General features: G+C 36.7%; 2 protein-coding genes and 1 non-coding gene across 7 annotated transcripts in view; 1 reads left to right on the forward strand and 2 right to left on the reverse strand.

Annotated features, from left to right (window-relative positions):
* Cadps2 (calcium dependent secretion activator 2) overlaps positions 1-26,598 on the reverse strand; it is a 418,215-nt gene that overhangs the window by 59,611 nt on the left and 332,006 nt on the right. For all 5 annotated transcript variants that reach the window (XM_048340139.1, XM_048340138.1, XM_048340137.1 and 2 more), the window contains 3 exons: positions 24,211-24,314; positions 13,919-14,075; positions 61-202 (listed from right to left, as the gene is read on the reverse strand). In XM_048340139.1, coding sequence (XP_048196096.1) covers positions 61-202; positions 13,919-14,075; positions 24,211-24,314 — 403 coding nt within the window. The remainder of the gene's footprint in view (positions 1-60; positions 203-13,918; positions 14,076-24,210; positions 24,315-26,598) is intronic.
* LOC125347400 lies at positions 11,605-11,710 on the forward strand. The gene has a single exon (XR_007210188.1). It is a non-coding gene; the product is annotated as a U6 spliceosomal RNA (small nuclear RNA).
* LOC125347078 (transcription initiation factor IIA subunit 2-like) lies at positions 16,209-16,972 on the reverse strand. The gene has a single exon (XM_048340145.1). It carries the CDS (start codon positions 16,806-16,808, stop codon positions 16,485-16,487), a length of 324 nt encoding a protein of 107 aa, XP_048196102.1. The 5' UTR covers positions 16,809-16,972; the 3' UTR covers positions 16,209-16,484.

The raw sequence follows: 26,598 nt of genomic DNA on the forward strand, positions 1-26,598 counted from the left end.
AAAGTCATAAGGTCAGGACTGAGAGACAGATGCTCTGTAGATTCTGGGTAAGATACCTACTTGACAGGCTGCCATGTCTCTTGCTCAAAACCTCTGTGAATTGACTGGGCGATGGAGGACTCCATGAGGTCGACGTAGCGGACCACCAAGGGCACAAAGATCTCTTGCAAGTGTTTGTGAAATTTCCCATTACACAAAAGCACTGAAACAGCCAAGCAGAAATAGTCTTTATCAGAGAGACGGTATCAACCTTGAGGGAAAATATATGGGTGAGAAACTTTTCTTGAAATAGCCTGATAGAAGAGAACAGATATAATATAGAAGATGATGATTTTGCTATCTTGAGCTTCGCATCATGGAAACTAACCAAAAACATTAGTCTTCTATATATGGCTATCAACACAAAACTGGTTGTCATACATAATGCTCCTGTTATATAATGTGTGTTTGTACTTTCTAAGAGGTTTAACACATAGGCACATGATGGCTTGCTGGAAATTCAGTGTAGTTACTGCCTCCCCAGAAGTCTTCACTCATGTAAATGTAGCAAGGAAGCGGAGTTAGAATCCTTGTTCTGGGCTGTGCATCATAGATGTGATAGATCTGTGCACTTACAGGAAGAAAGCCTGATTATTTCTAAAAGCTACACGTGCTCAGACGTTGACTAGGGCCTTTGGAAAGTCTATTCTGACTATATATTTTAGTTTATGCATCTTTTAGGTCTTAGTTTTATACATGTTCTTTTCTTCCCTCCTTCCCCTTTTCCTTCTTTTTTCCTTTCCAGTCTCCATCCCTCTTTCTTTTCCTTTCTCCCCTCTTCTGACCTTCCTTCCCCACTTCCTCCCGAAATTCATGGTAGTGTTAAGGATCAAACAGGCCTTTGACTGAGTGCTAGACCAGTGATCTATTACTGAGCTACCCCTTCAATTCAAGTACATTTGTTTTTAAGAACAAATCATCAGAATTCCTAAAATTTTTCTTTAGTGTTTAATGGATGATAGTTTAATGGATGTTATAATTTCCCACCAATGGAGTTGTAAAAGTCTATAATTTGTGCTGCTAGTAAAAGACAGTGGTCAAGAGAAGCCACCTCCTTTGAAAGATGGATGCTTTCCAAGCACAAAGTACAATTTCATTAACATATCAGTAGGCACCTATATGGCACAGAGAAAGGAACAGTGTTATCTCCAGGGATATGCAATATTCAACAAAGACTTTGTAATTTGTTGGTGGGTAGTGCTCAATTTAGTGGTTGAGCTTTCTCCAATGAACATATTCTAAACTCAGTAGTGACTTTCCAAGTGAAAACTCACTCCTTAGAACACCCCATTGTCAGGAAAGTTATATTGAGCCTGTGGGTCATATAATGCTTGTAACATCATTTGATATTTTAATGCTTCAGTATAGGCCTGTCTACATGAATGTGGCCCATATGATATTATAAATATCCAAATGGTTCTTGGCCAAAAAAAAAAAAAAACCTTTCCTCACTCCTAGACGCGATGGTATTTTAGTCAAATCTAAATAACAGGAGGTTAAGTATTGAAGTTTCTGCCATTTAACAAAGCAGTTTATATGTACAATGAATTTTGATCACCACTTCATCTTCACTCCCCCCACCCCCGACTTCAACCCACCCCTTCCTTATACATCTTAACCCTGTGTATATACAGTTATTCTTGCCAGCATTCTCTCCTTTTCCCCTTCATTCTTCTACCCCTCTGCCCTTGGCTTTACTTTCCTCTCTTGCAAGTGTCCATTTCCTGTTACTTATTTTGCTGGGCATTGACTTAGTCTTTTTATAAAAGAATTATCCTATTAGCTCTATCCAGAGTCTATTACACTTCAGTTAGTTCATTTGTAACCCTTTGCTTACCACCCGGAGTGTGTTTACTTGTAGATTTTAGGTACTTTCTACCTACCACAGATGAGGGAAACCAAGCAACCTATGTTTCTCTAGGTCTGGCTTACTTTAATATAATTTATGGATTAGGAGAATGAGTAAGAATGTTGAGAGAGGTGACACTGATCAAGATGCATTATATTGATAAACTGCTTTGGTGAATGGCTGCATGGTTGAACAACTACTTAAAGATAATAAAATATTCAAAATAAAGAGGAAGAGAAGAACTTGTGTGTTCTATATTGGTGGTCAGGATCATTGAATTAAAGATATGGTATGTTGAATGGGAGGTCAATACTAGAAGATAAACTTGGGGGAGAAAATGAGAGAGAGAGAAAGAGAGAGAGAGAAAAAGTACACATGCAGACTATGGAATGATATGAAGGCACATTCTAACCTACCTAATTCTGACCACTTGGATTATTTTTTATAAGAAAATTTCTTCCTGAAACATTTTTAAGTGCTATGGTATAAATAACTAACTAAATAAATAAATAAAGAACAGAAAAGTTTCCGTGGAAGACTTGCAGGGAAGACTGCCAGGGAGAGAGAACAGCTAGCATACACTTTTTATAAAAGAATAAGCTAGAATAAACTGGTGTCCTAGAAAGAGAAGGAATAGATTAGTGTGGGGAGGGGGAGGCACCAGTTCACAGCAGTGTGTAGATCTTAGGATATTGTGAAGAGCCTGGGTTTTACTGGAAGCAATAGATGTGTCTAGATCTTGCCATCTTGGCAGAGTGTATGCTTTACTAAATATGATGAGAAGATCTATCATCTTTATTGTGACATAGAGGAGTGGCATAGTGTGACCTTTCTGGCTGTTTTGTGGAAAGTAGAAGAGGCCAAGAGCAGAGCAGAGAATATGAAGGGCCTACTAGATACTCTAGGTGAAGGGCGACAGTGCTTTTGAATAGAATGGTAGATGTAAAAGATGGGAGAACGTCTCTTAATCACCTCATTCACTTTTATAGATTTTAATAATTACCAACTCCAGTAGTCCTGTCTTTCATAAAATACTCAAAGAACTATGCCAGTTTTCTACTTTATCCTCTTCTGTGCAAAAGCATACTTGGGGAAAGTATATGACATTTATCATCATGGCATATATATATGTATATGTATATATACATATGCTTAGATAATTCTAAATTCAGAAGGAACACTGATTTTTCTCTTTGATATGGTTAGTGCTTTTGTGTGTGTTTGGTAAAAATGTCTTTTCTTGTCTATATACATGCTAACATATTTCCTGTGAAAGTGGGGACAATAATATTTAATGGTAACTATCTTATTTAGGAAACTGTTGTCTTAATGATGTATTTCATTGGCACTCTGAAAGTTGCTTTGTTTATTTCTGGAGATTCAACAGTTGAGGTAGAATGGAGATCATGTTACTTTTACTAAATGCCACCTAAATATGGATGCTAAACTGTGAGAAATATTCTCTTTGAGAACATACAAAATATTGTGATAGACAAAAAAAATACTCTGAAGAAGTATTTATTGGATTGCTATTCTTTCCCCATCTCAGAATTTTTGGAATGTCAAGCACTGTGCTTAGTTTTATTGCATATTCTCTCATTTAGTCATCACAATTAAAAAGCATGTCAACAAGGAAGTAAGTCACTGAAGAATAAGGAAATTTGCATAAAGTCACAAGGAAATATGCATTGAGTCACTATGTAGTAGTACCAGCATTTGCTATTAACCTCTATGGGCTACAATGCCATCAGTCCTCCACTTTCATTATCCTAAACTACTACCTGTCCCTATGCCCATCCATCCATTCCTCTATCTGCCAAGCTAGAATCAGTACATTGATATCTTTCAAGATATTGATACAGAGTAACTTGATTTAGATTAAAAAGTCTTACAAATGACAAACATATTACCTTATACTTTCAATATATGAGATGTTCACAGAATTAAAATTCAGAGAAAAACTCAAATATAATATAAAAAAGTGAAATTGAACAAAAGTCTTTCATTTAATGAACATAAAAATGAATCAACATGGTGAAAATATTCAATGAGCTGATAATACAATCCTTATTGAAAGTTGCAAAGTTTTATGTTGCCAGACACCAATAATATACTCCCAAACTTTAATTTATATGTTGGATTATTTAAAAACAAAAACATAAAGCACTAGGGTCCACACCTTGATGGGTACTATAACTAGTTATTCTTTATATCTATTTTTAGACACAAACACTTTTATGTATCACATTATTATATGTATGAATGAACACTGTACTGCACTATTTAAAAACCCACTTCATTATATACTTTCAGCTTATGTGCAATGTTAGTGAAGTCATCTTAAAACAAAGATAAGAATAATTATATTCATTATTACTAAATGTTATAATGGTTTAAAGATTGTCAGTTGATTTAAACACGTTTGTTTAGCAAAAGTTTTCTTTCATATCTAATAAGCATTGGATCCACTGTTTTATCTTTGTCAGAATATTCGTTTTGACATAAAGCAGTGAATTTCCTTATTTCCCGTCCTCAGGGTAAATACTACAGCGTTCTTACTTGATCACTACACAAGCAACATAGGGATGAGTACCACGTCTTCCCTTCACGCCCACCATCCAACTAGTATTCAAATGTGTATTTTCTCATTCTGTAGACCTTTGTACAATCTTCCCCACCGCTATTGATGGACTAAGTCTAGTCTTCTGGTCTCATGCGATAATCTTCTAACTGACCTTCAGGCTCCTGATTCTCCCTCCAACAACCTATCTTCTCAAAATCTCAAACAAAGTGGTCTGCTGAAATGTAAAACTAATAATGAATGTCATCCCTTAAGATTATAATCTCATAGTAGATCACTCAAGACAAACTCCAAAAGCTATCGCATGGTAGGAAAGCCCTTCAAGATCTTCCTTAAAATGGCCTCTCCAGCGAATGTCTGTTCCCTACCATCCCTATTTCTTATGGTATGCTGATAATGATTTTTATGACTCAGTTCAAATTCTCTGGGCCCCTTTCCCAGTTACAGGTTTCCCTTGTTTGTACACTCCCCTGCACCCTTTCCTACTGGGGTCCTTTTTTATACAAATTGTCCCTGCATTGTTGACATCTTTCTCTCTTCCTATGGGGCTGCAGATCCTTGAGATACGGACTGTGTATGAATTCTCAAAATCACAGTAAGTTTCTTGCTCAAAGTGTCTGTTTACTACATAAAGGAAAACTACATTCAATAGTATGATTTCTATGCTATTACTCAGCAAGTGGCATTATGTATCAGCTATATAACCCCCAGATTGCATATCCTCTCCTTCATATTTACATACAATAAATATTCTAAACAATAATGTTATAAAAATTCTACTACTTTTCCAAATGCATGATCACATTGCTAAAAATTCTGTTGGATATCAAGATTAGTTATTTTGTGTCTTATTTTAATTGAATGTGAATTTTTCTTTAGTTAATCATCTCTTGTTATAATAATTATTTCTCACAGAATTTGGAGGAAATGGATACTAACTAAATGCTAGCCAAAATTTTGCTCTTGTTTCAGGCTAGAGTTACATTTATTTTATCAAATTTATTCGATTATTTTATTTTATTACATTATTTCACTTGGTTACAATTCATTACTTTATTATTTTAATATTATGATGCTAGAGATCAAACCCATATATATTAGACAGCCATGCTAACACTGAGTTATATCCCTAGCATACTTTTTTAAATTGTTTTGAGAAGCAAAGAGGAACCCACATTTGAAAATCTTGGGAAATGGACCATTTTATATGGTAACTAAGAGAAGAAAGAGGAGGGCAAGAGGGAGAAGGAGGGGAGAAAAAGGATGAGAAAAATATTGAAAAGAATGGGAGAGGTCAAAAGAGGAGAATGAAGGAAAATGTACAGGTAGGGGGAGAGAAAAGAATGAAAACCCAGGTCTTCAATGGGCAGGGCTGCATAAAGTGACACTGCAACTATACTTGTCTATGCAAATGTATGCTTTGTCTTGGTTGCCCATATGCCAGTTGCATCCTCCTCCTATCAGACACTGACAAAAGCTCCTCTTAACACATAGCCGGAGGCATTAGAGGGAGTGCTTCCACCTTCCCCATCTGCTTATGATTTGGGATTGTCACCTGTCTTTTAAATCAAGTCTTTGTGAAACACCCAGAGCAACAATCTTGAGAGATGTAAGCTCTCCATGTGAACTCATCCAAGAAAGGTTTCAGATGCTATTTGCAGTGAAAGTTAAAAAGAATTGCTGTGGCATCTCAAAAAGGAGTTGCAACAACCTGCATTGCTGATCAAAATAACCATCTTTTTCTCGGAAAGATTCCACATTTCCAAATATCACCTCGGTGAAAGATAATGAAAATCAATGATATGAAGCCTATGGCACAGTTACAAATGACAAAAAGAAAGCAAAAGGCTTAAATAAAAGCTAAACTTGGGACACAGATGGGTCCAATTATTTTGAACATCCCTAATAATTAATAAATTAGTGTTGATTATTTACATACTCCTAAGTGTTACATTTACAAAAGGACTCGTCCTAGGATTTTAATAGGAAGATTTCAAGAGAGAATTTAAATTGTGATCCAATTAATACTAATTATTGAGATAACAATCTGTGGGTAAAATGAATAAGCAAAAGAATTCAAATGTCATTGTTAGGATAAAAATATGCTGCTGAGTCTTAAACCCACAGAATCCAGTTTTATGTTGCTATTGCTTCTTCCAATTAGCCTGTGAAATTACAAGGAAACGTGATTTTTCCCTCCTAAAATTCTAATTAGGTATTTTTGAAGAAATCATGAGCAATGAAAGAAAACAACAGCAACTACAACAAAGTTAAGTCTTTGCTATGAAACAACAGTTAGAAATTTTGTCAGCTCTCAACAAGAAAAACAGGAAATTAAGATACAAAATTATAGGTCATTTTCATGCTGGTCAGTGCAAATAATGAAGACATAAATAAGAAGACACATGAATGTGGGCTTCAGAAGAGAAGGTTGAAACACTGTAGCCTAGAGCAGTATTATGTAAAAGGAAAATGTACAAAACCTCCTGAGACTGAGGAAGAGCAACAAGCCAAAAATCTGGCACATTAAGTAGTCACTCACTAAATGTCTGTTGATTACATAATTATCAATAAAAACCTGCCTTCTAGTGGAAATTCTAAGAATGTCTCACGAAGTTTAAGTAGAATAGAAAACACATGGATTTTTTTCACTTTTAGTTAAGAACAGTAAATAATTTTACATACCTTAGTAATATTTAATTTATACCTTAACTCCTGTAGCAAGTTCCTAAAACTATACCTAAGTTTATCTTTCTCCGGGGGTGCTTGTTTAAAAAATACATAGTTTAACACACATATCTGTATTCAATATGTATCTAGAGAGAGGTAGTAAAGAGAGTACATGGGTGTTTCTTATATTTTGCACAAGAATACAAATACAACAGATTCAAATTTTAAATTGTAATAAGAATTTCATAGGATAGTACTCACAACTGACCTGTACTTTAGTGATGCAGTTTATTGCAGTATATGTGTGTGTATACACATACACACATATAAGTATATAAACATATGTATATATAATATATACAATAATATATGTACATTATAATATATACAATACACATACATAATATATACATTATAATATACACAATATATACATACATAATATATGTACATTATAATATACACAATATATGTACATAGTATATGGGTGCAGAGGTGCATTATATATTATTTATATATATTCATTATGTATGTAGTCTATTGCAATATATGTATATATCACATGGGTGTATACTTGCATATATAATTTCCACACCTTCCACTAGAGCTGATATTTCTCAAAGGATGGAATTACTTCTTAGTAACTGACATAGCTACACAGTCATTGGAATTTATAAATTATAGGTATTCAGCACCTGTTTCCAGAGGAATTAAGTCAAGAAAAAGTCAATATCAACTTTAACCAAGGATCAAGACAATGATACATAAGATCTCATGCCATCTTTTTGAGAGCAAGTCATATTGAAACCAAAGGCAAAAGTCCTGTAATGTCACTCTACCTGCACAGAGCTTCCTATCTCAGGGCTTGCAGCCCACAGTATCCGCTCCCATTAAGGGCAGCGACTGACTAAAGCTGTAACCTGATCCACAGTTGTGAAGAGTGGAGCTCTGGATGCCCTGCTCTTCACAAGTTAAGAGATGTTTCTGAGAATCCTTTATGAAAGACACACAGGACATTTCTGAACCACTAAACTCTAAGAGAATACTAAAAGCAGATTTAAATTTTAGCTGTACTGTAGAATTCAATTGAAGGGGAAAAAAAGAGCTGGTGTCTGTTTTTGTTTTTGTTGTTTTAAGTTTCCCCTATTATTTTGATTGGTAAAACAAATTCTGACATACAATGTAAATTTCAATTGGCTCAGGGGATTAGAGTGAAATACACCCGTGGTCATGGCATCATGTGTAAAGCACCTGTGTATAAGAGCCATGGCGACACACACTCTTGGTGGAATCTCAAAGCTGCATGCTTTTTGCATTGTTCCTAGTCTGTGTGTATACAGATATATCTCTAAGCACCAATTCATGAATTTCAGAACCACAGTTTATTTAAGCACTGGAGGAGAATATCACACAGATGTCAGCCCTGTATATTTCAAAGCTTGCAGATTAACCTCATATATAATATGGTGACCTAACAATTCTTCATTTGAAAGAAATCTGAAAAATAATCTCTGATACAGCCTAAGTGTGAGCATAACCCAGCGGGATTTCCACCTCTTCATTTCTTAATGAGTTTTTTGATAATGAGAGGTGACTTTGCCAGTCACTCTGGGCTTTATTATGGCTAATTTGACTCCACTTCACTCTCCTTGTTAATTATTAACACTAGCCTTTTTATCCTCGTGAGACCACATTCCAATTTTTCCCCCTTTTTTTCTCCCCAGATTTTTATGAGCCCATCTTTATAAAGGTGAAAGTCTTGGAGAACAGGTTTTCACTTAGTGTGGAGCCAGATCATTTATTATTCGTTTAAGCAAAGGCTCGGATTCTAAGCAGTGTGCTCCATGATGGCTTTAATGTGCTAGCAATGTGAAAAGCCTGTTAATTAAAGCGGCAGCATCGTGGGATTTTTCACTGGGGAATTTGTTCCCCATAGAATGGTCATTTGCCACTTGCTAGCATATCCACAGACTAAAAGGTGACTGGCTCCGAGGGCTTGCCTTTCAGTCGTGCTGAAAGAAAACGATTTGTACCATTTGCAGAGGATGGCTTGCATTTGTCAGAATCAGTCACTTGCCATATCTATTCTCCACGGGACAATGGGACAACATAGCAAGCCAGGGCAGAATCTATTTGTAGTAGTTTTATAGTCACTTATGTATCGTTTCACTATCATGCTAATTACTTCATTATGAAAACATTTCATTTCCCCCTCAACTTTAATACATCTCTCTTTCAAAAGTGTTTCCTTAGATACCATTTAACGTGATTGCCCATCTAATTATCTCTCTAGTTGAGGGAGAGGGTGGATGGGTGGAGAGTCTGGGTAGAAGGTGAGGAAGTGTTGGGTATTTTTTTTCCTTTTAATTTTGGCTAGAATTGGAGGCTGGTTTGTTTTCATCAGCTGTATTGCCGTGGGAACCAGTGAGGTGTGAGAGGTTGGGGACAGTCACTAACAGCCTGGTGCAGCTGGTACTCTTCCCTGGAGGACACTCGCATTGCATCTCCAAGGGGTTTTAAAGCTACCACTTACCCTAATCATGGCTGACTCAAGTAAAGGGGCACACCTCAAATGTAACATGTTTGTCATTTCTTAAAATGGAAACCAAATCTGAGGATTTTGGTCGCTTTCCTCAGTAATTGTTCATTCCTTGGAAGTCTCAAGTGTACTATCACAGTTGTGACAAGATGTACATATGCAAAAACCAAACATACATGGTTGTTGTATTCTTAATCTTCTCTGCATTCTACATCTAACTCTAAGCCTTTGCTGTGTTTAAAAAAAAAAGTTGAGGCAATCTCCTTATCTTCCTTCAAGAACCTGCTTTGCTAATTTTGGTTAATTTCTGTGGGATGATAGTGATCAGATCCTGTCCATTTCAGTACCCCATTCCTCATGGACAAAGCCCCTACTGGTTCATTGCCTGTTAGAGGTAAGCCTTCCTCATTTGGAAAAGGGAAGAGACTGATTTAAGAAGTCTTCCACATACTCAGAGATAAACAGTCATTTCAATATATCATAGCATAAAGACTTTAATGAAAGAAAGACAGTAACTCACTCAAGGAAACATCTGAGTTATTAAATTAAAAAAAAACAAAAACAAAACCCTTCAGCCAGGTACCAGTGGCTCATGCCTGTAATTCTAGCTACTCAGGGAGCTGAGTTCTGATGAGTGTAGTTCGAAGCCAGCCCAGGCAGGAAAGTTTGTGAGAGTCTTACCTCCAATAAACAACTCAGAAAAAGCCAGAAGTGGTGCTGTGGCTCAAGTGGTAGAGCTCAAGCTTTAGGCCAAAGAATCTAAGGAACAGCATCCAGGCCCAACATTCAAGCCCCAGGACTGATCAAACAACAACAATAAGAAACTCCCAAACAAAAAACTTTCTTCTATAATGTTTTAGAGCTACCAACAAAGCACAAATTCTAACTAATATTACTATGTGTTTCAGGGGTCTTGTTAATTTGAAATTTGAGAAAACCAAACTTAAAATGTAAGACTATTTCTTGATATTCATGGCAATTAGCAATTTTGATAATGACTAAAATAATGAGTACGATTTGGTATTTATTCATAAGGTATCACAATCTTTTAAAGTCTCTAGTGGGGTGCTTTCTGTAACACACAGAGACACATACAGACATACACAGATAAACAGACATACAGACACAGATACACGCACAGAGACACACAGACAGACAGACAGACACACACACGTCCAGGAAAATGAGTCTTGAAATTCAACAAATGACCCCCCTTTTTAAGATGGAACTTTTAATCCATCTGTCTGTTTCTAGTACCTATAGCTAGTTTAAATTGTAATTAAGTGTGATTTCGATGTTGATGTCAATAAGGCAAAACCTGTAATACCATAGATGTCATGTAAAGATCTCTTCTTAAAGGGAACTAAAAGTATATACAGTGTTTTGCAATTGATTTTTGAGAAGATAATTTGTGGGCAGCTTACTCTGACATTAAACAATGAAATATACTAACTCTTCATCTGAGTATTTAAACTATATAATAAAACATATAATATTAACAATATACTTCATTATTGACAAGGATCATCATGATGACTAGAAAAATATGTTTCATCAACTTAATGGTGGTCTTAACTTAGGAAAAGACCTCATGAGTGTAGGTAGAGGTTATTGAACTTTATTTCAATTCCCCAGATCACTCCATACTCCCAGCCCTGGAAGGAAATTATGGCACTGGGGAACTTTTCTATTTATCTCACTACAAGAAGGAGCTGTTTTTCTCAGAAATAATTGATGTTTTCTAAAATCTGCTAATCACTGCAAAATCAAAGACAAGATCTATTTTTATTATCAAAACTGAGAGTGCTTTAAAGCGGTCAGAAATGCTTCGTCCTCATTAGTATTATACAATAATATTACACAATATTTTATTATTTAATAGTGGTCACTATTATATAAATAGCCCCAAATAGGAGAGGATGATTAGTGCTCTTCTCAGTAGCACATATATAAAACTGGAACAATACAGAGTAGATTAGCATGGCACCTGAGCAAGAATGCCATGCAAATTTGTGAAATGTTCCTAATTAAAAAAAATTGCAACCCTCAGTAGAAAAACTATAATTTCCTAACTTCTCATTTTGATATTCCCTAAATATTCACATGTAAAAATTCTTCAAAGTAAATATAAAATGAAGTTTATATGCTGGAATAGTAACAGTGGTTGCCAGGAAAATGTCTAAGACAATTACAGAATGTTTTGCTTTCCTCTATAAAATAAATTCTAACGGTCTAAATAAGATAAGTGGTTCATTATAATTACTAATTACTTGTTGTTGAGCAATGAATACCTACTTTTGAATAAACTCCAACATAAATAAACATGGTTGATTCTTAAGTTTTCAATCAAATTGAGAAAGCAGTATTAAAACAAAAATCTAACACTACCCTATTTAGAGATGTAATGCCTAATATATGTTTTAAATTTTGGTAGCAGGTCTATTTTTATGCATGTTTTGAAAACCGAACTTGTCATTCATAAGCAGAACATAAAGGTTGTGAGGAGACTGGGAAAGGTAGGGGGCCACTAGAAGTGTGTGAGCTGGCAGTTAGGTACCGAATTGGATCCTCAAAACTGGGAGAAGCTAATATTCAGAGTAAACAATTCATAGGGGATAATTAAATCTGAGTAACCACAACTTCTGAGAGCAGGTACTATGGTTGAATCTGAAGGAGGAACTATTGCTTTGTTCTTTAGCTTTACAGTGATAAGTGTCTTTTAGAAATAAAGCACAAGCAAAATTAAGAGCATCTATTCAATATGAATTATCATATCATTTTATTCATCCCTATCTCCAATGACTGTGAAAGTGCTATCATTCTCCTTTCATAACTGAGGAACCTAAAGCTAAGAGATAAAATTATTGTCAAAGGTTAAGTGACAGAGAGGTGTGAAGTTCTGGTGCCAAGGCCCACCCCATATCATGAGTTGCTACAACATGGTGCCTTTCTTACTAGAACAAAGATTCTTAACCAGCTTGATATCTAAGGTCTGGAACATTCTTGGAGACAGCAGTATCTCCTATAACTTCATATCTAAATAAAGTTCTCCCTCAATCATAGCTGAGACAGGGATGAACTAAGAAAAATAAGAAACAGTGGATGAGACTGAAAAAAGCAAATGTTGTAGTTAAGAGCAAAGAAGGATGAAAGCATGGATTTAGATTAAAAGCTGGAGGAGATAAAACAAGTAGTGCTGATCAAGCAAAACAAACCAAAATCAGAGGTTGGGAGGAGGCATTGTTCAAGTTGCTCTACAATGGGAAACATTTTTACTAAGAAGACAATTGGGGCCTGTGATCACCGCAAGTACTGCAATGGAGAATGCCAATGCCATCCAGACCTGAGTGCAGGAAACTAAAAGAAGTAACACAGGCTCATCCGTACAATCCTAGACAGTCAAGAGCCTGGGATCTGAGGTTCAAAGCCACCCTTAGCAATAAAAAACTTTGAGGCTCATATCTCTAGCCACTAAGAAGCCAGAAGTGAGGCATCACCCAAGTGGTAGAGATCCAGTCATGAGGGAATAAGCTGAGCGAGAGTGTGATGCCTTAAGTTCAAGCCCCAGTATCAGCATGTGGGCACGTGTGCAAGCATGCACACACACACACATCACAGGAAACCACACCATAACAGGAATCATACAGCATAGGAAATCATACCAGGAATTAGTATGGTAAAGTCTTCATACTAATTAGTTTTGTTTTTTGTTTGTCCCCCCCCCGCCCCTACTAACTAGTTTTACATACAACAGCTGCTCAATTCTCTAGTAGAACCACTCTAAAAGTTATTACTTATATTATCTTTAATATTTAAATACTGATAGAGCAATTCATACCAGGGAGCTGTATTTTCCTATTATGTGAGAAGATAAATCCACGCTCCTACTACAGTGTAACCACAGACCCTGTTAACAGGAGCTTAGAATCTTTTTTTTTTTTTAAGGATGAGGACAGAGTTCTAAGGTGTCTCTCAAAGATGAGAGCACTCTCAAGGACTTTGGAGACTTTTTGACTCAACTCAGAAGTGCAACGAGAAGGATGTCTATGCCATCAGTCCTCAACAAGGCTGGAGAGTAGGAATTGGATCACTTGTTTCTTTTAGACCTGAGCACCCACACATCCCGTCACCCCTCATCAACTCCTGTTGGGCAAGTGCTAGGGCTCTGAAGTATACATTTGCATGAACAACATGCCAACCCCTCCCCACCTCCTAAGCCAAAGAAAATGTAAGTGCTCACTGTCATTTCTGAGGAAATTATTAAGCAGCTGGAAAAGAGGAAAACTATCCCAGGAGTCTTGTGGTTGAGCCTCCAGCGCAGTATCCATATCTACTGTGAACAAAGCCCAGAACTTCTCTGCATGCTCAGCCAGTAAGTCAGGCCACCAAGCAAATGCCTGTAGAAAGATAAAGAAAGAAGATAAAGAAACACATAACTGGGGCTGGGAATATGGTTTAGTGGTAGAGTGCTTGCTTTGCAGGCATGAAGCCCTGGGTTTTATTCCTCTGCACCACATAAACAGAAAAGGCCAGAAGTGGTGCTGTGGCTCAAGTAGTAGAGTGCTAGTCTTGGGCAAGAGAGCTTGCCTCGTATACATGAAGCCCTGGGTTCGCTTCCCCAGAACCACATATACAGAAAACAGCCAGAAGTAGCACGGTGGCTCAAGTGGCAGAGTGCTAGCCTTGAGCAAAAAGAATCCAAGGACAGTGCTCAGGCTCCAAGTGCAAGCCCCAGGACTGGCAAGAAAAAAAAGAAAACCCAAAAACAAAACATAACAAAAAAACCACGCAAAAAAACCCACGTAACTAGTTGGGAACATACATAAGTGCTTTGCCACCTGAAAACAATGACTGTGTAATTTATCACAAATAATGGTAAACCACATGCATATTTTCCAATTAGGTTAGAAGTTTAAAACAAACACATTTGCATAAGTAACTTTGGCATTAATGGGTAAGATATATAAATCTACAATAGAAATTTGTTGTTTCACAGAAAAGATCCACTTGATTAATTTATAACATCTGGAAAACATAATACAATACAGAAAGAAAGAAAATTCCATATATTATTATTTAAGCATAACTATTTTGAATGCCTTGGTATATTTATTTCCAATATTTTTTATTTCTACAAACAAGAATGTTAGCACTGTTGGCATCAAAATCATTTGATTTTGTTTTTAAGGAACAGCTTAGTAGTCCTCTATGTACTCACAAATTGACATGTTGAATTAAAACTCCTTTGTACAACTACACAAATATAGTAAGAATAAAGAAAAAAGATTATATTATTTGTCTAAACATTCCTCTACTAAAATAGCTTTCACCGTTTTTTTTTGTTTTTTTGCAATTCCTATTTAACAGTGTAATACAGATTTTTTTCTTTAATTTTATTGTCAAAGTGATGTACAGAGGGGTTACAGTTACATATGTAAGGTAGTGAGTACATTTACTGTCAAACTTGTTATTTCCTTCATTTTTCTCCTACCTTCCCTCCTCCCCAATACCCTGCCCCAAGTTGTACAGCTAATTTCTAACATATTGTTTTGTAACTATCACTTTTATCTTTGTCTGACCATTTTGATGTTCCCCTTCCCTTCTCTAGATATGATAAAGATTTTTACATAAAATATTTTAATATAGTTCTTATTTCCTTAGGATGATCTTGTAAATATTATTGGATTAAAAGACTGGAGCCTTTACACATAAATTGTTCTCCAAGAAAAAAAAATTTGTTCCTTTTAATTCTCACTTTATGAATCTTTTAATAACATAAACACTATTTCCCAACTTAAACTCACTTTTCAGTTCTCCAATACACTTAGGGTAAAATACCAAAAAAAAACACAAAAACCACAAAAAACAAAAAACAACCCACAAACAAAACAAAACAAAACCTATAAACATTTTACAAAGCTTTGAGTGAAATCTCTGTTCCAGGTCAAAGAGGATTTCCTAATTTTCTAGTGTAAGTTAAGTCACTTGATACTTTCTATGATAACAATGTGTGTGTGTGTGTGTGTGTGTGTGTGTGTGTGTGTGTGTGTATGATTTCACAGGCTATAGTGCTGCTTATATGAAAATACTTTGCTGTCTGCAAACAGTACAAGGACAGTCTAGAAATGTCCTATTTATTACTTCTACTCCATTAAGCAGTTTATTTGACCTTTTGGGAAACAGAAACAATCACTAGGCTGTTTTGGTATTATTGCTTATTTGCTTGCCTTCCTGGTACCCTGTTTGAATTCAGGGTGCTGTGTTCGTTTAGCTTGCTTGCTTATGGTCAGTGTTCTACCACTTGAGCCATGTCTCCAGACAAGTTTTTTTGCTTGTTAATTTGAGGCGGAGTCCTTTGGCTTTTCTGACAAGATCAATTTTAACCCAAAGTCTCAGCTACCTGAGGAGTTCATATTTCAGGTGTGAGCCACAGGTATCCAGCTCTTAAACTGTTTTTTGTTTTTTTTTTCAGAATGCTTATTTACTGTCTCTATACTTTCTGTTTAACAGTACACCAATTATACCTCACATGGAGTTTTAAAAATGAATTTATTAAAGAATGTTTTCAGGAAGACCTACCACTTTTGATTTGCTATTAAAAAAAAGTCAAGTTTCTTCATGCTGTATAATAAAGGTAAGGTACGAGAATACAGAGCTATAAGCTCTGTTCTGCTGGTATTCTCCAATAGTATAGCACAGTGTAGTCATTTCTGCAATGCTAGAATAAATTAAAAAAGTCTCTTCTATGCTTCTCTTCAAAAAGCGGTAACAACAGGAGATGGCATAAAAAAGCCTTTTTCTTCCACTTATTCTGTAGTATTAGAACCAGTATTTTTACCATCACAGGCTACAATTTTCACTTTATCCACTTTAATAAGCTCTGTCACCTCTCTGAATTCAACATCATTCAATACGAAAGTCCACACGTTATCGTAGAATCTGTATGTAGAGAGCCCCTGAAATTGACTGTTCCTGACCCTCTGAGCCAATGCTGAATTTATAGCTTTATCAAACTGAAGTAGAACTTGAAGGGCAAGTTGGGGGGTGATCTGTTGAGACTGTATGAGCTCATCTAGGCTCTCTTGAAGACTGTTTCCCAGCGTGGTATTTCTGTATAACTGATATGCCATGGCTTAGGAGGAAAAAAAAACTTATTTTCTTCAGGCTTGCATTGATGTCTGCTCCCTGAGGGGAAAGGCGTTTCCCGTCGCTGACTGCTTAGGAATGGCGTCGCCAGGAGCCGGGCCGAGGCGCCCCCTGTGCCGACCCCGGGAGTCTCTGGCCGTCAGAAGCTGCAGAGCTTGACCGGTGACCCAGTCTTAAACTGTTTTGATAAGAAAAATAATGTAGTTCTTGATAGTTCTTAGATAGTTCTTGACAATAATAGGGACTTCTCTGTTTTCAGTTTTTATTTTGAATGTCTTTAATACATTTATAGATTATTTTTGTGTATGGTACTGGAGATTAAACTCAGGTGCTTTATCCTTTGAGCGCTGGCCCCACACCTCCAGTCCTTTTGCTTATAGTTTGTTTTTCAGATAGAGTCAGCCCCAGCCTATGATCCTTCTACCTCTGCTTCTCAAGTGTCTCCAAGTATAGACATAATGCCACAACTTTCGTCCCTTTAAGAGTCATTTTAGATAGCATTTTTGGTTTGCCCTACCTTTCCTCCATTTTTTCCTATTGAGATTTAGGTAGTGTAATAATATTTTTGCTAATTAGCCAGAAAAACACACCTGTGTGATGCATTTTCATTATTCTCCCAATTTAAAATTATTCATTAAAACAAATAATAAAACACTATAGCCAGAGAAGTCTATATTTACTACCAAACTTGAGTTCATTTATTTAACGATAAATTGGATTAAAAAAGAGGGAACAAAAAACAAACCTTAAGGTGTTATAAATGTTTGACATAGAATTTTCTTTAAACTCCTATAGTAAACAGCCTGTATATTACAACAATAATATGTTAATAAAAATTGTCACATAATTAGCTGGGCAGCAGTGGCTTTGGTCTGTAATCCTACTTAGGAGGCTAAGAGATGGAGGATCATGGTTCAAGGTCAGCCTAGACAGAAAACATTGCTAGACTCCATCTCCAAAATAGCAAGCAAAATGCAGAATGATTGGTTGTAGCCATTGAGTAATGTGTGAGCCTAGAATGCAAACTAAGAAAGCATGAGACTCTTGGAGTTCAAGCTCTGGTACTGCTGAAAGAAAGAAGGGAGGTAGGAAGGAAGGAAAGAAAAACAAAAAAATAGGCACATAACTAATTAGTAAATATTAAAGAGAATAGATGTTCACTTAAGAAAGAAAAACATAGTATCGATCATAGATTTAAAACTTAGAGACATTTTAATGTCTACCTGAATAATGTGATGAAATGAACATGAACACTTTCTGGAAATGGTATGTTCTATGTAAACTGAACATATTCTCACTTGCAAATATTGTTAGTACCTTAATAATTTTTGTTTAAATATGTTTTGTGATAGTATATGACTATGTATAAAGGGTAGTCTGGTATACATGATTTCATTACATATACCTTGTTTTTTTTTTCCTTTTGGAGTATTTATGGGGACCAGGATATGTGGGAACCTGAGATTCTTCACTGAGAAACTCAGAACAGTATAGAAATCTTAGTAAACAACAACAACAAAAACACCAAAACTAAACAAAAAACAAAACAGCACTGGAAAGAGAGACAGATTCATAGTCTCACATTAAGTTCCTAATCAATACTTTTGCAGAAGTTTAAAATTAAGACAAAGTTTTAAGTTTAAAATTAGTGCAAGGTCGGGATTATTTCAGGACAAAAGTTCTTAAAGCTCATTTTAAAGTGGACTTGAAGCACAGACCAGGGTGGGGAATCATATATAACAAAATATTCCAAGTTTTAAATTTTAGCTTTCTGATTTTACTGTCAGCTAGATACTTTCATTATACTTGCACGAGTATTTCTTTATGTTTCAAACTGTACTCCTGATAACTGGTAGTAAATGTGTGGCTAATGACACTGGAGAAAACATTATTCCACCACTGTCTGATCATCAAGGCCAGAGCTGCACACATTCTGAGAATCCAAGATGGTCTCTAGCGTCCATCCCTACTTCTCTTTAGCTATCCCACCTGGGGTTATTAGCAAGAAAAAAAGTTGTGTCATGTCTTACCTAGGCTACCTCTTTATTAAGTGAGAAGTTCAACAGCCTCAGGGGCTTTGCTAGAGAGAAGAAGAAATCCCTCTGAGAGGGATCTCTTTGTAGCCACCAACAGAAGGTCATGATTATCTGAGTTAAACCTATCGTTGGTGGCTGAGAATGTGGCTTAGTGGTTGAGTGCTAGCGTAACATGCATAAAGCCCTAGGTTTGATTCCTCAGTACCACATAAAGTGAAAAAGCTGTAAGCAGAGCTGTGGCTTAAGTGGTAGAGTGCTAGCCTTTAGCAAAAGACACCCAGGGTCAGCGTCCAGGCCCTGAATTCAAGCGTCAGTATTGGCAAAATATAAAAAATAAACGCTAGGCCACTGATGTAAATGAACTGGCAGATAACAGAAGATACAAATTTCCTTAAGAGGGAAATACAAGACAACTAAGTCTTATACAATGAAAAGGAAACAAATAGTAAACTGAAGGTACTTTGACAGGCTGGTCTGCTTAAGGAATGTAGCTGAAAAGAGTGGAGATAAGAATGAATCTACACTATCTTTGTAATCTTGTCTGAGTATATTGGAAACCGTGTTTACTGGCATTGGAAGTAGGAAATTCAAAGGGAATACCAAATTTGAGAGACACAGGGTAAAAAAAGAGAAACAACTGGGTTGGGGATATAGCCTAGTGGCAAGAGTGCCTGCCTCGGATACACGAGGCCCTAGATTTGATTCCCCAGCACCACATATACATAAAAACGGCCAGAAGCGGCGCTGTGGCTCAAGTGGCAGAGTGCTAGCCTTGAGCGGGAAGAAGCCAGGGACAGTGCTCAGGCCCTGAGTCCAAGGCCCAGGACTGGCCAAAAAAAAAAAAAAAAAAAAAAAAAAAAAAAGAGAAACAACTACAAAAACAATACTTGCAAAACTGTTTGGTGTAAGTGAACTGAACACCTCCGGGGGGGTGGGGGGGAAGGGAAAGGGGGGGAGGGAGGGGGGTATGAGAGACAAGGTAACAAACAGTACAAGAAATGTATCCAATGCTTAACGTATGAAACTGTAACCTCTCTGTACATCAGTTTGATAATAAAAATTTGAAAAAAAAAAAAGAATGAATCATGAGGCTAGAAGGAAAGAACTGAGACTATGAACATGATGGTTAAGATTTGAAAAGTTAGAGATCTGTCCCATTTAATTTTCCATTTCTGTGAATTGACTATCACCACACTTGCCTACCCTCCCCCATGGCTCCTGTGAAAACCAAATCAATAGGAAAAGTTCTTGCACAAATGTAAATGCAGATTGTTATCAGCAATCGCTAAAATGTGTTGAAATTCACACACAGATCTTCTAATGTGAGTGTCTGTGCTTTTAAAATAACAGCATGAATTTGTCTCTAGATGCCAAGAACTATTTGATAAGTTTTGTAAGTCTTATCTCAGATAATCCTTGAAACAAACCTTTCAACAAGGTAGAATAGTTACCTTTATTTTATATGTTAGCAAATACAGAGAAAACAATTTGTCTAGGATCACAGAGTTAATACATAAAAGAGCATTTGGTCTGAATCCAAATCAGGTAGAGTCTAGAGACCCAAGCTTTTTACAAACTTATCCAAATATAAACAATATAATATATATATATATAATTAAGTAGGATGTTAAAATTACTCTAACCTCTTCGTTAGTGGCAGGGAGTTAAAATGTCATTCACACTAATTCTCTGATTTCGAGGAATCTGTATATTTAAAACATGCATGGGAGGGGGGAGGAACGAGGACACAAATAAGCCAAAGTAAATGGGGAGGAAAAATCAAACAAAATGTTTGGAATCTACTGAGAACTTAAATTTGATTCCAATACTGATGTATATAGGAATGAGTATGCATGTCTAAATATGTGTCTTTGTAGAAATCCTTTCTGTTACCTGGATCTGTGACTGGAGCTAACTGGAACACAGCTGAAACTAAGATGAACCACCAGGTGCGCTAGCCTGAGCGCTGTCATCACTGCAGACTCCAATCACTGCCAAGTCCCCTTTCTTACTCAAGTGTTTCTGATGTGGTGGATACATTCTATTTAAATCATGTTAGGGACTTTCAGTCAAGATTTTGCTGTAATAATCAGCAACAAAGTAACAGCAGAGCCATGGTTCCTAGTGATTATGCTACCTCCCTATGTATGTCCAGTCTGAGTACTCTAAGAGTCCTGGGAGAAGCCAGGAACAAGGAAAGGGGGAGGACAGTTGTAGGCTTGCACTGCAATCCTGCCCCTCCCCACCAAGCCCACATTTACATCCCTACAGTGACGGTTTGGGCCAAGTCCATTAGCAGAATCACACAGGACCCAGTGACCCCTCTAGTCATTTTGCCTCAACAGGAAAATCACATGAAGTTTCTGTTTAGTCACTAAACAGAAATGCACATCTAACAAGTTGGTCAATCATTGTGGGTGGGTTTTTTTCTTATTAGAAAAGAATTTGTGCGCTTGTGTGCGTGCATACGTGTGTGTTATCCGATCGCTTTCTGTGTTAGAGTTACCTCTTCGAATAAAGCCAACTGTATTTTTTGTGGGTTTGAAAATAACATCTGCATCTTGATTGTGTTTAATACATTATGGTTTAACAAGCCACAGGACATTACAGTTTTGTCAAAGTCAGCAGTTTTAAGATGAACTCAGATCACTACCTGAAATTCTGGTCACTAAAATGTCCATGGTCACTAAAGTGTGAAGACAGCCTTAGAGATTTTTCTAGAAAAGAGCTTAATCCATTTCTAAGGAGAAAACACAGAAATTTTGAAGAAAAGCCTGAGAGGAGAGGTCAAAAGGCCTTCAGAGAGAAGGCAAAATTGCCTTATAAGCCAGTTACTGTCAAACATCTGAAGGACACAAACCTGCTTAACTGGGAAATTGTTGAAGGACAGAAACAACCTCTTAGCCCTGTGTAAAGCAAACGGCCACTGTGGAGGAAAGCAGAATGAGGAGAAAAGGAGCTGACACGCGAGCCACTTGAAGGTCTATCTGAGTCATACACATTAACCTCACCCAAGGGAGCAGGGCCAAGCACACTTTCATGGAGGGAAAAAAACTCTGGCTTGAACAGCCGGCAAAATAAATCTCAGTGTAGAGAGCCGGCCACCAATGCACTCTGGAAATGACTTTTGGAATTAGACCAATTCAGTCTCACCGTTGCTCAGGGAAAAAAGTTAGTTTTAGTTTAAAGAAAAAAAGAAAGAAAAGAAAATGACACAATAAATACATACCAAAATATTGACATCTCTTCAACTGTTGCATTTAGAGAGTTAGCAGTAATTATTCACAGCCATTATTAATAAGATATACCAAAGATTAGTCTGTTCGAAGAAAACAGTCTTTAATTCCAAGAAAATGACCAAGTTGGTCTTCCAATGACTATAATCAGGGTGAATTTCCCCCTTGAATCCACACGAAAGCGATATATTTTGCTAGAAATTCCTGAAACAATGTACTCACCTCTCTTCCCTGGGACATTCCAAGAATTGGGGAGCATAGTGGAACAGAAAAAGGCCACAGTGTTACACAATATTTTAACAAGAATTCATCCCCAGAAGTTTAGTTTGTTTCAGAATATACTTCTGTGTTAATACTACCTCTTTCAATAAAGCCTATTGTATTTTTTGTGAATTTAGAAGCAATAACATTTGCTTTTAACATGTGAATTTAAAAGCAAATACATTATCATTGTGGTTGATACATAATGGTTTCACATGATCACATGAAGTAAGTTACATGAAGTTTAGTTTTTAATTCCTACAAAATGTATGAAAATTAAAGATGTACCTATTTAGCTGAAATATATAGTGCATCTGGATATCTAGACTTTTTTCTGTACTTAGAAAAGCTTAATTCACTTATGGTAATGTCTTTTAGGAAGGGACAAAGACAAAAAGTATATTTTTAAAAAAAATCATGTAATCATAGGCATTGTAACATAGCAGTGGGTACTAGCCTAGAAAAGATTCTCCTGGGAATTCATTTCAAATTATTGAAGCAGCTGTTTCTTCAGTTTAAAATAAAATATCCATAACAAGTTCACACATGACAGATGTAAGCTAAAAACTGGATTCCACAGTGTGAGCTAAAAGCAGATGCTTTGAATGATCATCTTTATAACCAGATACAATAAATCATAGTCACCTATAGTACAGTTTCATAAATACTCTTTTTGAAGAATTTCTGAAAATAGAGATCCTATAGTTTCTTGTATTTTTCAGAACTAGGTGTCATTAAGTACAAATATTTTATAACTTCATTTGCATCTGTTTTTTTTCTTTTTACCTCTTGTACTTGCATATGCTTCTTTAAGAATAAATGCACGTCGGAGCACTGAGTTTACTACACTTACTTAATTCCACACATTTCCACTATCCAACTTAAATTCAAGCAATGTCTACTTTTAATTTTTTCTTTCACAAATAAGCTCATGATCGAACAAGTTGTTGGTGGCTCACACTTATAATCCTAGCAACTCAGGAGGCTGAGACCTGAGGATAACGGTACAAAGACAGCCTGGGTAGACAAACCTGAGAGACTCTTATCTCTAGTGAACCACTGGAGAGATGGTATGGCTCAAGTGGTAAAGCACAGCCTTCAGTGAAAAAGCTCCATAGTGGCAAAGAAAAAAAAGCTAATGCCCATTTTTTCAATAGAGGGAGAATTACACTGTTGGTCTTGAAATAAGTATTTGCCTGATGAAAAATGGTCCCAAGTCTATAATAAATGTTAATAGGTAACTATAACTTGAAAAATTGGCTTAGTACATCCTTGTGTATCATGCAGGGCTCTAAGTTTAGATGCTGTGTGTGTGTGTGTGTGTGTGTGTGTGTGTGTAATATAGGATTACTCACAGTTTTGTGGTGGTTAGAAGGCAAGTACAGAGTTTTCTACTATATAGCCACGAATGCTTTCCTTTTAATTTTATCTTAAAGGTGAACATAAACTTTCCATTTTCATGGTAATGGCATTTCCAGACTAAATCGATCATCACATAGGGATCAAAGCAAGCAGACTGGCATCCGAAGGTGGGTGTGTTCCAGGTGGTGTAACACTCGCTAGATTGTGGGAAGGTCCCTAGAAGCACTACTGAGGTCCACAAATCAAGATTGTTGTTGGATATATATATATATATATATATGCATGTATATATATATGAAATTACATACACATGTACAATTGCTTTACCACATTTACGAGTCACACTTCCAGGAAATACATACAGGCTCTCAGCTTTCCACAGATGAATGGCCAGATGTGTATCAAGACTCTGGTCAGGCTACTATTTCAGTTGCTCCCATTATAACAAAGCTTTAAGAGAGCTTTGCACTACAGTTAAAACAAGTCATCACCTCTGCATGATGCTCCTCATTCTGCTGTAAGACTTCAATGCAGAGCTCTGCTAGATGAAGAACCTCTTCCAGCTTCCTGGCAGGAGTAGCCTGGTTCATGGTCTCTGCATAGAACAAGAAAAGCAGAATGTTACCTTGAAAACACAAAGCCAGACATATCCTAAGATGTAACCAGGGTGTTGGAATAGTACGGGGAAAGCCTACTTTTGAGATATAAGGAATGCAAGAAACACAATTGAATACATTATTTCCTTTTTAAAGCCAGTTCACCGGATTGCAGAAAATGCTGCACCCACAAAGCAATCACAGGGATCTGCAAGTGCTTTGCCACTTAGTACATAAGAACTAACAGGTGCAACCGTACATTAGATGCTCAACTTCTGCAACAAACAAGTTATAATTCTTCTCAAGGTCAGGAACACAAAGAGAGCAGATACCACAGTCTTTTTCTCCTCTCTGTATTGTACTGTCAGTACAATACCTTTCTTACCAGATGAGTCATTCCTGGCATTAGCAAAACCTGAGCTTTGTTGTTGTTTTTGTTGCTATTTAAATTGTCAGCCTGAATGTCTATAGTTGATGTTGAACTTAAATTCAAGAAGTACAGAGTCACCTAAAACAACTGTGACAGCCCTGCAATTAGCTGATTCCCTTCTCTGCTTTCTTGCTACCAGCCCGTCCTATCTTTAAACTGTGGGAGTGGGGGCAAAAGCATTTTTTAAGCTGAAGTTTCATACAGTTTTGAGCCAAATTAGTGCCAAAAAGAACAGGCTGTAATAAGATGAAGAGCAGCTATCCCCAATCCAGCAAAAATAGAAAGGATGGAGTTGATTTCAAAGATTCAACAAGCAGGCAGACATGAGATGTTTTCTGTGAGATGAAAACTGTTTCACATTTGATATGAAAAATAAGAGTTTTCCATAGAAGCACTCAAGGTGAATCCCGTGTTTCTGTCCATTTTGTGTTGCTGTATCAGAATACCCAACACTGGGTAATTTGTAAAGAAAAGAGGTTTTAGCATCTGAACATCCATAAATCAGGCAGTCTCCCTCTGTTCAACTTCAGCATTCACTGGAACATGGTGAAGTAGAAAGGCTAATGGTGAGGTGAAAAAAGGACCAGATACCTAAGGTTGACTTGCTTTATGACCAACCATTCTCTAGCATGCTAACTCCAAGAACCAGTGTTGAGAGATGGGCATCAATCCCTTCTGAAGGTCATGGCCTCAAGATCCAACCACTTCCCACTATGCTTCTCTACCAAACCACTTTCTCCTAGGCTTTTCCACCGAACAGATCTATACAAGTACAGGAGAGGCCATGTTTCCTGCATGTGAACCTTCAGGGAACACACTCAGCCTGATCTAAACCAAACCACAGCCAAACCATCTTACATTCACAGTTGCTCGCTGTGCCCTATTCAATAGGTTGTAAGGGAGAGACATGAAATTCTCAGAAAAAAAGAGCTTTATTCCCCCTGTGGATCTCAGGAGCCAACACTGACCTGGCTCTAGCAAGGATGTACTAGGGAATAATGGGTAATCATAGCAGGCTTGAAGTACAACAAAGTGTAGACTGGATGACGATTGTGACAGCTTAGTGCAAATGTTTCTTAGCAGGGCCTCAGAATAACTTTAACTTTAGGAAAATGTAGTGGTAATTGGTGATTGGGTGTAACAATGACTGCCAAGGGTTTGTGATTTGGATCTTGCTAAATGCTTTCCAGCAGAACTGTGGATTATGGGAAAATGAAAAGAAGATGAGGATCAAAAAGAATTTCAAGGAAGGAACAAAGTCACCTATAGGCTATAGAAATGCATAGAGTTATTGAATCAGAAAAGCAATTCCTTGTAATTTAGAGAATCTTTGCTGCTTATGAATGGTTAGATTGTGACAGTTTCATATATTTATGTGTGTGTCTACAACATGGTTTTCCTAAGGGAAGAGAAAAGCAGAAACATATACAGAAATGCAATTGCAGATAAGAAACTTTTCCTACATGCTGGAGGATATTATTACAATGGCTTACAATCACACAACTAATTTGTAAGTTAGGATATAGCAAGTTCTAAGTCTCATTTCCATAATCTCAATGACGGTAAAGCTAGAGTTCAAGGTCTTGCAGCTACTGATTGAGATGAAGTAAACAAAATCTTGCCTCTCAAGGACTTCAGTTCTTAATTTTCCATTCTCTAATTAGGATACACACACACACACACACACACACACACACACACACACACACACATCCTTAACCAGAAGTATACAAAAATGGAGGAAAGTGAAAGAAATAATCTCATGTCTCTTTTTCTAAGTGTGTGTTAAAAACTAGCTGTTACTCCAATAAAAAGTTTTAGAGTACCTTGTTTTCAAGGTGAAATTTAAACTA

Source organism: Perognathus longimembris, chromosome 2 (assembly GCF_023159225.1).
Source record: "Perognathus longimembris pacificus isolate PPM17 chromosome 2, ASM2315922v1, whole genome shotgun sequence".
In the NCBI taxonomy this organism is placed as follows: domain Eukaryota; kingdom Metazoa; phylum Chordata; class Mammalia; order Rodentia; family Heteromyidae; genus Perognathus; species Perognathus longimembris.

Excerpts from the sequence above, each read along its gene's own strand:
- LOC125347078 (XM_048340145.1), bottom strand. The coding sequence starts at position 16,808 with ATGGCATATCAGTTATACAGAAATACCACGCTGGGAAACAGTCTTCAA.